The sequence below is a fragment of the Poecilia reticulata genome, linkage group LG19, assembly GCF_000633615.1.
Source record: "Poecilia reticulata strain Guanapo linkage group LG19, Guppy_female_1.0+MT, whole genome shotgun sequence".
NCBI classification, from domain to species: Eukaryota; Metazoa; Chordata; class Actinopteri; order Cyprinodontiformes; family Poeciliidae; genus Poecilia; species Poecilia reticulata.
Window position 1 is genome coordinate 3,611,264 of NC_024349.1, and position 14,860 is coordinate 3,626,123.

At 41.0% G+C, this 14,860-nt stretch overlaps 3 protein-coding genes across 3 annotated transcripts in view; 2 read left to right on the forward strand and 1 right to left on the reverse strand.

Annotated features, from left to right (window-relative positions):
* Positions 1-5,416, forward strand: part of dennd11 (DENN domain containing 11) — a 10,126-nt gene extending 4,710 nt beyond the window's left edge. Inside the window, exons 4-9 of the mRNA XM_008436498.2 lie at positions 291-444; positions 522-660; positions 1,443-1,574; positions 1,657-1,807; positions 2,052-2,120; positions 2,869-5,416. Of these exons, the coding sequence (XP_008434720.1) occupies positions 291-444; positions 522-660; positions 1,443-1,574; positions 1,657-1,807; positions 2,052-2,120; positions 2,869-3,064 (841 nt within the window). The 3' untranslated portion in view covers positions 3,065-5,416. The remainder of the gene's footprint in view (positions 1-290; positions 445-521; positions 661-1,442; positions 1,575-1,656; positions 1,808-2,051; positions 2,121-2,868) is intronic.
* A 616-nt stretch (positions 5,417-6,032) lies between these two features.
* agk (acylglycerol kinase) lies at positions 6,033-10,580 on the reverse strand. Its single transcript, XM_008436499.2, has 14 exons — positions 10,325-10,580; positions 10,204-10,243; positions 10,043-10,122; positions 9,878-9,953; positions 9,666-9,791; positions 9,494-9,588; positions 9,185-9,254; positions 8,684-8,763; positions 8,547-8,604; positions 7,488-7,635; positions 6,773-6,870; positions 6,617-6,687; positions 6,459-6,543; positions 6,033-6,376 (listed from the first exon to the last, which is right to left on the reverse strand). The coding sequence occupies exons 1-14, from the start codon at positions 10,432-10,434 to the stop codon at positions 6,242-6,244; spliced, it is 1,272 nt and encodes a 423-aa protein (XP_008434721.1). The 5' UTR covers positions 10,435-10,580; the 3' UTR covers positions 6,033-6,241.
* A 336-nt stretch (positions 10,581-10,916) lies between these two features.
* The window catches only part of nup205 (nucleoporin 205), a 23,053-nt gene continuing 19,109 nt past the window's right edge, over positions 10,917-14,860 (forward strand). Inside the window, exons 1-7 of the mRNA XM_008436500.2 lie at positions 10,917-11,019; positions 12,624-12,766; positions 12,861-13,032; positions 13,106-13,250; positions 14,025-14,184; positions 14,277-14,505; positions 14,579-14,743. Coding sequence (XP_008434722.1) covers positions 10,992-11,019; positions 12,624-12,766; positions 12,861-13,032; positions 13,106-13,250; positions 14,025-14,184; positions 14,277-14,505; positions 14,579-14,743 — 1,042 coding nt within the window. The 5' untranslated portion in view covers positions 10,917-10,991. The remainder of the gene's footprint in view (positions 11,020-12,623; positions 12,767-12,860; positions 13,033-13,105; positions 13,251-14,024; positions 14,185-14,276; positions 14,506-14,578; positions 14,744-14,860) is intronic.

Sequence of the window (14,860 nt, forward strand, 5' to 3'; positions counted from 1 at the left end):
TTTTTATTTTATTTTTATTTTTGTTAGATGTCTGCACATTTTTATTTTATTTTTGTTAGATGTCTGCACATTTTTATTTTCTCTTCCAGCACAAACTTGTTGAATAAAATAACACAACAAACACAACTTCAGTGAATCATTTTCACACCTGTGACTCGATGCTCCACCTGTGAAAAGATGTAATGGAAACATTTAACAGCTGTTGTATCAAACTTGTTGCGGTTCTTGATTTAAATCTGGATGAACTTTGACCTGATTACATCATTTGTTTCCTGCTGTTTGCCTTGTAGACACCAGCTGCACTGTCCAGGCCAGTACTCGCCGCTGGAGGCCTTTTACGAGGATAAGAAGGCGGTTCTGCCGCCGACAGGAAACGGTTTGGTTTCGTTGTGCCCAACCTGGACCGTCTCCGCCATAAACCGCTGCATGCACCCAGAGATGAAGGTCTGAAAACACCAAACTCTCATTTTACCAGAGAAGCTGCTGCTAGACGCGTGGTAAGAGAACCTTGTCCCCTGCAGATCACCCACCCGGCTGGCTGCATGTCCCAGTTCATCCAGTTTTTCGGCGAGCAGATCATGGTGCTGTGGAAGTTTGTGCTGCTCCGGAAGCGGCTCCTCATCTTCTCTCCTCCGCCCATAGGCGTGGTCTGCTACCGGGGTGAGCAGCTGGAGGCCTTTCAGAGCCGTTTGTGGTCACAATCTAAACCCATTTCCTGGTTTTAATCTCTGTTCATCACTGAAGAAATGGTTCATGAATGTAAAATTATAGATGTTCTGTACGGGGTGACATTTGTAAAGTTACACATCAAAAGTTGACGGCAGTAATTTGGAGTATTTTGCATAAAGTAAGAGGAAGAGAGTGGGGGTTATTTGTCACAGTTTCAAATTAAATATTTAAATTAGCAAACGCATTATTAAGACTCAAAACAAATATTTAATCCGCAAGCTAAATGTTTACTTGGCGAGCTAAATAATAATTTGTAAACTAAATATTTATTGTGCTAAATATTTTGTTCAAAATTTAAATAATTGGCTCCAAACTAAGTATTTAGCTTGAAAGCTGAACTAAATATTTCGCTCCAAGCAAAATATTTTATTAGCAAGCTAATTGTTTAGCTTCAAACTAAATACTTAGTTAGCAAACAAAATATTTATTTTGAAGCCATTTAGCTTGCTAATAAAATATTAAGTTGGCAAACTAAATATTTAGTTTAGAACTAAATATTATTCAGTTTGCTAGCTAAATACTGACAAACTCTTTAGTTTGGAGCAGAATATTTAGTTATATAAAAGTCATTTAATGAATGAATAACGTGAAATATGACTTTTAGAAACGAACCCCCTCTTCTCCTCTCATACGACGGGCTAAATCAGCTGTAACTTTCCAGTGCTCCTGCTCTTGGTGTCCTTGGATTTGACTGTTCCCTTCTGCTCCTCCAGTGTACTGCTGTTGCTGCCTGGCTAATGTTTCCATCCCTGGAATCGGTGGTTCTGTGCCTGAATTACGGCCGTTTTTCTACGTCAACATTGCCGACATCACCACCCTGGAAACAGAGTTTTCATACGTTGCTTGTGAGTTTCGGCGCAATACATTAAAAAATCCTCTGTGGTTCTTATGTTGTGTAGGAATTGGCAGGTTTTTCTGTTTTTCAAGGCACCACAGAGAAGATTTTTGAGGACAAGAAGGAGCTGTATGACGTCTACATTGATAACCAGAATGTGAAGACGCACAGAAGCCATCTGCAGCCGCTGCTCAGGCTGAACGCAGCGGATAAGGAGAAGTACAGGAAACTAAGTGAACAAAGGTACTAAAGTACTTGGTACACAGCTGGCATGTGAAAAAAATACATTTGTTTTTCACCAGAAATGGCTTTCTTTTCATTTAACAGAACATTTCAATTTTGTCTAGTTTTTACAGTACTTGAGTTTTTATGTTTGGAAAACATTGAATGGATGGAGGATTTTGGTGAATTTTTCCTCTGAGTTGCCATTTTTATTCATTTAATTTCCTGTTTCTCAGACTTTTTATGTGTTTTTGACATTTTCCAGACAGATGCTGCTGTACTCTCAGGAGGTGGATGAAAACTGCACAGCGAACGAAGAGGATCTGTTCATTTTGTGAGTCCAAGGAATGTTTTACTGTTCTCGCGTAATTTAAGTTTAGAAATGGCTCATTTCAAAATAACTTCATTTAAAAAAATAAGTTTTAATGCTCACCTGTGTTGGTTTTTTGGTTTTTCTGAAACAGAGTTGATGCGTTAATGGGGAGATGGAAACATAACTCCATTCTCCATATTTCTCCGATGTCTGGTTTGCAACCTCTGCTTCCTCTTAAAGGGGCAGTGTAATCTAAAACCCTCTTTTTTATCTTACCATCATGTTATAAAGTTTTTCCCTCATCTAAAACAAACCTGGAGTGTTGCTTTGATTGTTCATGTTTGAGAAATCCTTTAATCTCCATGGCAACCATTCAGCTTCCTGTTGGACCTAGCCCCGCCTTTGAGACACAGCTCCTCCCCCACTCAGCTCCTTCAGACTAGCCAGCAGCAATTAGCAAACACTTGGTATTTGCTAATTATAGGAGCTGCTGCTCGGTGAAACTCTGGTAAAAACATCTTAGAGGTTAATAGAGGAGCCATGTTTTGTTGACTTCCTGAAGGCGGAGCTTCACAAAGAGGAAGAGTTCTTAAAGGGAAAGAGACCCAATTTAAGGCATTAAATTACAAAGTCAAATTTATTTTAAGTCAGTTTTTAACGACAGAAGTTCTTATAGTTATTTAATTGTGCTGTGAAAAGGCGCTGTGTTCCTGGAAAAGAACAAATCTTAGATATTTTAATACTGATGTTGTCTAAAAATGTCTGCCAGGTTCTTCATGGAGCTGAACAACCGGATCTTCCAGACCCTGTGTGAGGTGGCGGGCAGCTCTGACCCCACCATCACCGCTGACCACATGAGGGCCATGGGGCTGGACCCCCAGGGGGACCGCTCCTTCCTGGAGGACCTGCTGGAGGTTTACGGCCTCGACGTCACGCTGCTCATAGACAACCTGTGCTGCTCCTAAACCCCCCACCTCCAGGACAGCAGCCCCCACAGAGCAACACCCTGGAAACACTGCCCCCATGTGGGGGTTTTAATGTTCACCTCTGGGTTTATGGAGCCGGCCCACTGTGGGTGATCTGGACTCTCAGTTGGGGAGATGATTGTTGGATCCTGGTTTGACGGTTCAGAAAGTCTCAAAGTCGTATTTGGGAAAAAAAAGTTTCTCCGTCCACCGGAGTTAATTTATCTACTTGGATTCATTTCATGGGAAATTAAACGGACTGAAACCGCCTCAACCTGCTGTGAACTTCTGGTTCTGGTGAATCTACTTTATTCTGCGTTTCAGAAAAGAAGCAATATGAGAGTTAAAAACTTCTTTTGTAAGCGAGAGGGAAATCAATGAGACTGATTCTGTTTTATTACTGTAAGACGTGAATATCATGAAGCTGAACATTCAGTCATGAGGAGGATGAATATTATTGTTTCTGGGCTTTTAATGATGTTTTGACCTGATTGAAAATGCAAAATATAATTTCTATTATCTTTAAATATAACGTTTTATTGAGTTTTCCAGCATAACACGTCGATGTGTTAGAGATGAACTCATCTTCATCTTCCTGTCAAATTTAAAGTCGTGGCTTTTGGAGCAGAACTAAGACTAAAAGTAAAATCGCCTTTTTATGGAAAATAGATTTTCCAAAAATTACTTTGTCATAAACAGAAAATTTGATAAATTGATTGATCGATGATGATGTTCCAGATCAATGGCTGAAATTTTGTGAACTACATAAAACCTGGTAATCAATCAACCTAAATGATTTCCCCCACATTGGGAAGGAGTCATTTAAATTCAGTAATATTTCAAAACATTCATTAAGGAAAGCTAAACGTTGTTGTCTCTGATATATCAATCTCATGCTAACAGTTCAAAACCCATTCAGCAGCTCTGCTAATCCTCCTCCTTTGCTTTTGCCGCTCCTCTTTAAATATCTTGCGTTGGATTTGGGGATCATGATGAATGAAATATTTGGTTTGAACTTCCTCCTCTTCAGCTCCTCTTGTTGCCACTGTTGGCTTAATAAAGGCTCTAAAACGAACAACTTGTAAAAGGATTTCAACCGAAATATCATTAAAACTGAGAAATTCACAATAAATTAAATTATATTATTATTAAAAGCCCCAAATTAATATGACCTTCATGACTGAATGTAAATTCTGTGTAAGAAAGAGAAAGGCTGTTAATAAATACTTTAAGCTTTATGCACTTTCACCACAGGCCGCGTCTGCTGGCCTTTCTCCGATTACCAGACCAAAAGGATGGGTGCATTCTGGGAAATGTAGTTTTTAAAAAATGTTTTTGTTAAAACATCACATTTGGGATATTTGTTGGAGGTTTTCAGTGAACATGAGCCACATAATTTGAATGCTGCACTCTGTCAAACACTGGATTATTTCCTCACACACACACACACACACACACACACACACACACACACACACACACACACACACACACTGTTGTGCTTAACTGTAACCTTTTATATGATGGGTTTATGATTTTAGCTGGTTCCAGGTGTCAACCAGATAATCTAACATCAGAACCTTGTTTGTTCGCTCGTCGTATTTTGTTGTTTCGGGGCTGATGCAGGGACTTTGGCCGCCTCTCCTCCAGCTCAGTGACTCAGATCGGGCTGCGGAGACGGGCTGGAGGAGCTTTCAGTTCTTCCGTCATTTTGATAATTTCAGTGATTTGTTCCATGTTGGAACACAGGAGGCTCACGGTAGAAACTGTATTCCAGTGGGATTTCAAACTTCTAACTGTTACAAGCATCGCTTCTGTATTTCACATATACAGTTTCATTTTTTTTTAACCTTTATGTGTGATTTTGAGTTGGATAAAAAGGAAATGCACTAATTGTGGCAGTTAAGCTTTATTTCAAATTTGGGGCCTTAAAATGTATTTTTTTCACAGAAATGCTCGTTTGTAGTTTTAAGCTTTGATTGCTGAATGTCTCAACACCGTGCTTCGCGTTGGCCATCAGCAGATTTCCTATCACAGCTTTTTCTCTACAGCTTTAATGTAAAAGGGAATGTACACACACACACACACACCATGCCACTGGACACATCGCCTTTTCTGTGTGGAAACCTCCACGGCTGTGGACAACGAAGCTAACCGTCTCACTCCTCTGAATGTCAGCAGAGGCGTTGCTCCAGCCTCCACACAGCCGTTTTCCTGACTGTATTGTAAATCCGGAGCGTTCGCCACGTAGCAGTGAAGCCCTGCAGCATGATTACCTGTCAGTTTCACTGTAACACAACAAAATACTGATTCTGGTTCAATGTTATTAAATCACACAGGTCTCCCTTTCAACCGTTTGTCCTGTTTCTTTCCATAAAGCATCTGATGATAAATTTGGCACAATAAACTCACACAGGAGATACAATAACCTGGTGTCAAAATCATAGGATGTTAATCTGTAAAGTCAAACATGAACAGCAATAATATTCAGCTTATCAAAGAATCTTTTTAAAATTTTAGCCATATTATTTAGTTTCAAACTGAATATTTGGTTAACAAGCAAAAATATTTTGATTTAAAAGGAAATACATTTATATTGGATCTACAGTTTTGCAGGAGTTTATAAAAAGATTCAGCTTTTTATTTAGCTTCACAATAAAAGTGAACACAGTAAATATGAACCATATCTGGCAGGTAAATAAATCTGAGATCTGCCATCATTAAGTCATCTTTGGGCATCACTGTGTTTCCCTAAGAGACGGATAAACGGACGCCTGCAGCGCAGCCTGATCCGGCACCATCTGTCCGATCGGATCCGGCCATGCCAAGCGGCTCCTTCCCATCCAAGAGACACATTCCTCTTTCCTCCCTCATTTCAGCCCAACTCCCTCCTCCTCCTCCATTTAAATCAGATCTGAGCTGAAAGCTTTAAAACCATCAGATGGACACAAAGATCCTCACACTGAACTGGACAGGGGAGATGTTTTTATTAGAGTAACAGTTGTAAACTATTCTGTAAGACATGAATCTGGGGTACAAACACAGAAAAGCCTTGGTCCTTTTAGATGCAACAGATTTTCATGTCGCCATGGTTACAGTTAGTAAAGGAAACCTCTCAAATAAGGAGCTTTTTGATATTCTGTCCTTTTTTAGTCTTCCTTCTGGGTTTGTTTGCCGTCACTGCGGCTGTGAGATGAGCTCCTCTCTTCGCTCGGCGCTGATGAAGAAGCGTAGTTTCCTAGGCAACAGCCGGACCTCTACGGGCATCGCCTCGTACTCCTCGTTGTCGATGTTATAGAAGCCGGCGGCGCCCTGCAGAGGAAGCGAGGCGCGAGGTTACCAAGGGATTTCACAGAGCAGATCAACTCACACGCATCTGGTGAGACTTCCTCACCTCCGGCAGCGTCAGCCGGCAAACGCTGGCCTCCAGTTTGGTCGAGTTTTCAGTGAAAAGTGTCGGATCCTTCACTTTTTTATTCCTGAGAGAAACAATGTGTATAGTAAAAACATGGAAGTTCATTTAATCTGCTTTGGATGAGGAAAGACACCGACCCGACAGAGATGAACTCGCCCACAGTTTTGTTTCCTGGCTCAGTGCAGATCATCAGAGAGTCATTTATCCGCTACAAATACACACATAAAAATAGGGTTTTATGATATTTATAACAGCAGAAAAGATTGAAAACATTGCAGTAATTTCCTTCTGACCCGCTCTGCTGGGTTTTTATTGTGGGTTTGGATGTAGAGCTCTGCTGTAGACAGCTGCTGCTCCTCCCACTTCTCTGGCTCTTCTGGTTTCAGAGGCTCTGAGGAACAAACCAAAACTTACTCTGTTGACAACACTAACCCCGTCAGTTAAGCCAGTGGTTTTCAAACAGCGCCCCCTGCCGCCACCAGGGGTCGCTGTAGTGGGCCTCAGAAAGTTGGTGGAAACGTGAGAAAAATCTTTAATTTGTCATCATAATTTTCCATTTTTGTTTTTCAATTATTTTTAAATAAAATACAAGTTAAACTAATTGATTATTTATGTTATTTCTGATGCTCATTTTCTGATTGGCTGCCAGTTAAATTCGTGAAGCTGCTTTGCTCCTCCAGCTAAGAAATGGAAAAGTTTCCGACAAGAAAAAAACAAAAGAACAAAACACAAAAACATAAAACTGTGGGATTAAAATAGAATTAAAATAAGATATTATATACTTCTTTCCTAAGGGGATTACAACGGAAAAAAAAAGATCTGGTAATAAAAGTTTCCAGCACAGAACTCATCGGCGTTAAAACCAGATGGTACAAGGTGATAATTATCCAAGAGTGAATAAAACTCTTCTAAAAGGTGGTGCTTATTTGGGAATGGCGTTAATCTTCTGTCCATGGCATTGGAACGTTTGTGAACCCCTGATTTAAACATGAACACATGAAAACGTGCCTTCAGCCGGAGGGCTCCAGTAGTTTTTCAGTCTGCGGATGATGCGGTGCAGCAGATTAGGCCTGGGGGGCTTCTGAGGGTCCAGATCAGGGGGCCGAGGTCTGGGAGCCAACAGGGACACCGAGACGTCGTGGACCAGAGGCCACTCCTGCAAAACATGAACACAACTAAACATGGTGGTGGCAGCATCATGCAGCTCAGCTGATGGGAAGAAGGGAGGAGCTAAATAATCCAGAACAATCACCTTCCAGCTGGAAAATCACCCTAAACACAAAGCCAGAGGCATTATGGGTTTGTTTAGATCAAAGCTGTTAATGTTTTAGAACGGCCTAGTCAAAGTCCCGACATAAATCCAATTTAAAATCTGTGGTAAGAGTTGAAAATGATGAGCTTCTTTGTGTTTGGTAGCCATGAAATCCCAGTAAAGGCCATAAAAGGTGCAGTTGTTGCAACTGCATCTGAAAATTAAGTGGATAGAAGAAACATCCAGTCAGGATTTTCTGGCTATCATGTTTTTTGTTAGGAAGAAACCAAGTGGTGCTGTACCGTTCCCTAGCAACCCAAGCTGAACTCCAGCACATTTAGTCAACTGGTTTTATCGCTGTATGCAAATTACAATGGCAGCTGGAAAAGACAAGTGTTTTGTTATTAACTTATCATCCAGAAACCACTTGCTGCATTCTTGTTGGTTGTGCAGGAGGCTCCACTTCTGCTTTTCAAAGATGTACATTTACATAATAGTTGCAGTCATTTTCTTGTGTAATTGTTGAGTTGGGGGGGCGTGGCCAGCAGCAGCTAATTTGGATTTAAAGTGACAGAGGCCTTAAAACAGCTCATTATGAAAGAATCTAAAAAAAAGACTAAAATCTTATTATCTAAGAATGATTTTGTGCAAAAAAGTTTTATAGTACATAAAAGCATAAGGCCACCTTTAAAGTTTGTGGTTGTAAAATGACAACATGGGAAATAGTTAAAGGGATTTGCATACATGTGGACATAAAATAAAAACACAACCCAGTGAGTAATGCCTAGTTTTCTTCAGCAGTGGTGGAGGCTCACCCTCAGGGTGTGGAACCAATGAGCCGCGTTCGTCTTCAGGGGTCCGAGGTACCAGTATCTACCCGGAGAGAAGAGCTGTCAGGAACCCGTTCCTTATTACCCAGACTCACAATCTGCTCCTGTCTGCATCATTTTACTTGCTGATCTTTGCGGCGACGTCTCTGAAGGCGCCCCAACGCAAACCAATCAGAGCAAACACCGGCTGCTCCTTCTCTCCCTGCAAACAAACATAAAAACGTTTAAATCTACAACAAGAATTATCACTGTAACGATAAAAAAACAAGACATCTTTAATAAAGATTCAACTGGTTGTTTTTACAACAGAGTATTAGGGCAAAGCTAAGAAAAAAGGTTAATAAGAATACATTTTTACAGCATAACTTAATTATTGTATTATGACTATTGTTGTAATTCTACTTAATTCTCATGTTTTGACAATTATCCTGTTATTACAACTTTATTCTTGTAATATTGCAACTACTTTCATTACGTTCCGAGTTTATTCTGGTGTTTTATAACGGATATATTTTCATAGTTAATTTTTTTTCTTAGAATGACCCTAAACACTGTTGAAGTTTTTGACCCAGAATAAATTCAGATAAAGTTACGGAAGACGTTAAACTGAAAGACTTCCTCACTTTGATTTGAAGCACGTCCACAGGGACCGTCTCTCCTTTCAGGATGGACAGCGTGGCGGCCGTGATGTCCCTGAACGTTTCACAAGGGAGACAAAACAAAATGCGGATGGACGGAAATCAAAGTTAATCTTTTTCCAACATGCAACCTCTTCTTCTTCTCCGCTAAAATTAAAGGTTTTCAACATTCCTCAGAATGAGATTATAGTGCTGCATGGCTGCTGATAAGAGTGTAAGGAGCTAAGCATGTATTTGTAGCATGAAGACAACAAGCTCGCTTCTGCAGGGCAGCAGGATGGTGGTGCTGCTTACTTGACTTTGTTGTCACTGAGGAAATGAAGAGATGGACTCAGGGAATTATGGGAACCCAGAGGAATGAAGCCTATCGGTGTGCTACTGAAGGCCTCCTGGAGTCAGATGAATCATTTCAGTTTTTCACTTAGTGAGAACAGATTTATTATTATTCTTATTTTATTAAACCCACTTGGTCCGGCCTCCGCAGTAAACCTGTGATGACCTCCTGCAATGTGCCGTCACCTCCAGCCACGATCAACATGTCTGTCTGCTCCATCAACTCCATCAGCTTCTTAGCCTGACCTTCATAGTCTGTCTGTGGAGGAGTTTGAAACCGGAGGGTTAAACATCTGGTGACACCAACAAACAGTAAAGGCTACTAATACGAGCTGAGAATGACACCTTCACTACTGTGATTTCCACGCCAGCCAGGTGTAAAATAGGAGCTGCATTCTTTTCAAATAAGTTGTTGGCTTTCCTGAAGAAATTAAATTAAATGTTTTTAAATACAGAGTACAAATTTGATTTATGTAATAAAAATTGCGCAGGGACTCTTGACTTTCTTACCCGTTGGAAGCTGCAGGATTCAGAATCACAGTTGCTTTCTTCAGTCTCTCCTGAGGTGCGATGTGCTGCCGTCCAAACTCCTGACGGAGCAACGATCGTTAAGGGTTTATGTAGTTGGTTTTGGTTGAGAATTTCAAAATATTATTACGAAGGAAACTTACTCTGGCCAGTTGGCAGGCCTCTCTGCGCACCACGCTGTCACTAGTAACACACAAGTTGCAACCTTTATGCATTTAATTAAACTAAACTCCAGCAGAACATATGAACGGGTGTGAAACCCACCAGTGTTTACCGTACAGCCAGTACCCTCCGTAGGACAGGACACACACGGCTAACGTGGATTTCTTCCAGTGGTTCCTCAGAGTCCGAAACACTTTAACAATCCGAGCCATGATGGTTCTCACACTCCCATCCAAGCTGTATCAATGAGGCGCTACATGGGATTACTTGAAGACATGATTGATTGTTTTAACTCAGCGGTCACAGATTCACCGCTGCATGCACATGATGGTGTAACGCCAAAAGAGTACGGACTAAAACCAAGCGGAACTAATGTCACTGAATCTTGTTGCTTGGTTTCTATAATCTAATACACGTTTCGTTATTAATTAAATACATTTTACAATAAATAATTATTAAAACATAATCGCGTAAAATAGCATGCCAATTTGAACAATTTTCCGACGTTTAAATCCTATAAACTACAATTCCCATGAGAGAAACCCTCTAGGAGTGCTTTCAAAGTGTGAAGACCCCGCCTGAAACTTTTAGACAGTAAAACAGACACTTCTAAGACACTAAAATAATGCAGTAACTGAATAAATATTTTCTATCGTTTGTCGCAAGTATTTTTATTCAAATAACTAGGAGAAAGCATCGCATATTTTCATGTTATATTTCGGACCGGCACAAACAAAAAACCTGCTTTCCGAACACTTCTTACTGCATCATGGCGGTGCCGATGGCGGTAAATTCAGGTAATGATGTTTATTTCAAGAAATTATTTAGTTATGTCTGTTTCTCTAAGCCTGCATTTTTATGTCGCACAGGTAGGCTCATAAATCCAAGGTTCAGCTCACTGTCTGTTTGTCTGAACATGATCCGCCTGGATGGTTCTGACTGCTAAGCCTAGCGTAGCCTAGCTAATGCAATTGCAAGCTAAATAACCGTGTGTTGGAGGATAGACACCAATTCTGTTGCGTTTTCAAAAAATAAATATTGTAGAAAATCACCGTCTTTCTAAATTAAACGTTTTCCTCAGCAGTGTTGGTTATTGCGTTTTCCTACATGGGAGTAAAACTGACACTAACTAATAATACTGTGGTTTCCAGTAATTGTGAAATTCATATGTATTGCTAATCCTTAGCAAATTAGAAAGACCTTTGGAAAAACCAAAATCACGCATGTAGATCGAACATAAAGACATTTATATCATTTTCAGATACGAAATTCTGGGGTAATTTATGTCCGTCAGTTTACTGTAAAACCTGTAAAAACTTGCAATCTAAAGTAAAAATATTGTTTATAAAAACGAAAATTTTTTTCCGTTTTGTAATGAAACGTTTCCTTTCCTTTTTGTTTTTGAGAAATTGCAATAAAAACATTGTCAAATGGATTTCGGATATTTCTTTATTCAGCAACTGGGTTGTTATTGTTAAAAATAAATGTCCCCATTATAAACGACAGTAGAGAACATTGAGCAAAAATGTATTTTTCTTGAAACATCTTAAAGAAACAAGATTGTTAAATTCTAAAGAAAAAACTTTAGAACAAAAACATTCTAAAAATTGGTGTCAAAGTGTTTGAAAATGATGTGTTTTGAGGAATAATGCATAACAGCAACTTTCATGAACACTGGTTTTGGCTCAGGTTGGACATCAAATCAGTGAATGTTTGATGGAAATATGCTTTAAAATACTAACATTTTGTTAGGTTGGTTTAAAAAATTCAACCCATTTTAAGATAAAGCGCTAATAGTTTGACATTGTGCCCTGTCACTAACCCAAAGTAAACAAACAGAAATCAAAGTAAAACTGGATTTTTTATTAACAGGGATTTTTGAAGTTTTATAAATAACATAGTAAGCAGTTTATGAGCTGCAGTATCAGAACAAGACAAAGAAAACTGGTGAACAGAAACCCAGCTAACAGCAACGGCCTTTAGTTTGACTGCAGTTTCTGGAGAGAAATCTGTTTGGCTGTGGAGTCGGACCAGGATTGGTGGGCTTGGCATGTGATGCGTTCACTGACTCAGACTGCGTTCAGAATTAGGATTTTCAGCCATTGTTTACGTCCAGATTTGCTGTCTGGCGTCTTCTGGTGCAGAATTACGACGCGTGTTCAGACTGCAGACGCTTTGTAAATGATCGGATATGATTTAGTTCCACATCTGGAAGTGGAACAGATTAGATTTTTGGGGGGTATAAAGATTGGAAATGGGCCGTTCAGACTGCTCTGAAAAAAGTCAGATATGTTTTGCTCTCTGTGTGAACGTAGCCATAGAGGACGAACAAAAACGATGTTTGGCATCGGTAAAAGAACCAGCATGTACAACTCAGTGATGAGCCTTTGTGCTCACTCAGGGGCCAGTCTGTGGGGGCCACTGAAAGAGCTGTGGGAGACGGTAGACGGAGCCATACTCAGAAGACAGTCAGAGACCGTCCACCTTCTGGATCTGCAGCTGAAGAAACACAAACCTCACTTTCTCTCCCTATTTAAGAATCCGGTGAGGAAATGTCCAAACGCAGCAACTTTGATTAAGCTAATCAGCTTCTGACCCAACAGAAAGTACCAAAAATATGGCTGTTTGTTTGTTTTAGCCAAAAAGTGCCGAACAGAGAGAAAAAGTGCGTAAAGCCAGCACAGAAGGCATCGCCATCCAGGGTCAGCAGGGCTCCCGGCTCCTTCCAGAGCAGCTTCTGACCGAGGCCTTCATCCTCAGCGATCTGTTTGACATCGGAGAGCTGGCCGCTTTGGAGCTTCTCTTGGCTGGTAATGTGAAAGTTATGTGACTACGTTGACTTAATCGTTGATCATCCCTAAAGCTTCCCTCTTTGTTCACCAGGTGAGCAACAGCAGCCTCATTTCCCAGGCCTGACGCGAGGCCTGGTGGCCGTTCTGCTCTACTGGGACGGGAAGCTGTGCGTCGCCAACTCTCTGCGAACGCTCATCCAGTCACGACATGGCAAGACGTTCACCCTGGACTTGAGGTGAGCCCTGATTGTCATGTTTAGTGCTTGACTTTAGGGCTGAAACCATTAATCGAATTATCTATAGACATAGATTATATAGATAATTGTCAACTAATTTAGTAATCAGTTAACTTTAACTGGAGTACCCAGACTCCAGCTTTCACACTAAAGGAATGCTAAATGATTCCTTTTTTAAATAAGAAAATGATCATATTTTTCCCTTAGTGGCTAAAGGATGAATCTGCAGCTATAAAAATTTAATCTTCAACATGTGAAACATGTGACATTTACTGGACTGATCATCAGTACAGTGACGTGCTGATCTGTTTTATTTATTGTTGGATAGAAAAAGTAGCTTAATAGGAGATTTTGTTTTACAGAATGAGGCTAAAACTGTCATTAAGAGAGTTTTGGTTAAATTACATCTCTGAAAATGACTTCTGTATGATCCAGTTAACAATTAATTAATTAATTAATTGATAATTATTTTAATAATATATTTGATTGCGATTAATTGTTTCAGCCCCACACTAAAGGAAGGTTAGGTTACTGCATTTTAAACAATAAAATGTTTATATTCTTATTTAATAAAGGAATTGTTTTATATTTGCATCTTTTACTGTATTTTTAATATTCTATAAAAAATCCCTAAGTGATTAAATGAAAATCTGCTGAATGTGGCAATTTTTTATCTGATTAGTCGTCAGAATAATTGATTATTTAAATAACTGATTCACTCATCTTTTACCTGGTTATTGTTTTTTTTATGACTTGCCATCCGTCGTATCACAGTGAAGAGCTGGTTGCCTTGACGACCCGGTTCACAGACGAGCTGATGAGCCAGGGACTGACCAAACGCATCCTGACTTTGGTGTCAGACATAAGTGTGACGCGGGAGTTTGAGCGGCTGCAGAAAGAGCGCGGCTTGGGGAACGAAAAGCACCGGAAGGAGGTGGGAACAAACATCCTGGATCAACCAGCAGCATCAACAATTATCCTGCTTTTTTATCCAGATTTGAGCTGACAGTTTTGTTTGTGCTTCAGGTTTCTGACCTCATCAGAGAGTGTCGCCAGGCGCTGGCAGACAGCTTGTTTTCGTGGACCTGTCAGTCGCCGCTGACCAGAGACGACACCTTGGCTCTGATTGGTCACCTGGAGACGGTGACGGCTCAGGCCGACGGCTCATTGGACAGCGTGAGCCTGGCTCTGGTCATGGCTCTGCTCTACTGTTTGGACGTCAGCTTCATAGAGCAAGGAACAGAAGACAGAGAAGGTGATGCATGCGCGGCTTGAATGCGACCTGCTGTGGCGCCGCCGGCCTGACGGTGTCACTGCTTGTCCCTCAGATCTGCTCCAGGCTCTGCCGCTGCTGACGGAGAGGCAGTACGTCTCGGCGGTGCACAGCCGCCTGATGGACGGCCAGCCGTGGAAACTCCCAGGACTGCAGGCCGTGTGCCGGCTGGCCTGGGCTCTGGCTCTCAGGGTGCTCTCCCAGCTACCGCAGGGGTCAGGTGAGGCTGCCGCAGGGGTCAGGGGTCAGGTGAGGCTGCCGCAGGGGTCAGGTGAGGCTGCCGCAGGGGTCAGGTGAGGCTGCAAGATCTGGGTTCAAAATGGCCGCTGGTTCCTGG

Bases quoted from the DNA above. Each gene is read 5' to 3' on its own strand.
- agk (XM_008436499.2), bottom strand. From the start codon at position 10,434: ATGGCTCGGATTGTTAAAGTGTTTCGGACTCTGAGGAACCACTGGAAG. The intron at 10,244-10,324 runs GTGGGTTTCACA...GTGTGTTACTAG, and splicing joins TGGCTGTACGGTAAACACTG to TGACAGCGTGGTGCGCAGAG. The intron at 8,605-8,683 runs GTAAAATGATGC...CTCTCCGGGTAG, and splicing joins GTCGCCGCAAAGATCAGCAA to ATACTGGTACCTCGGACCCC.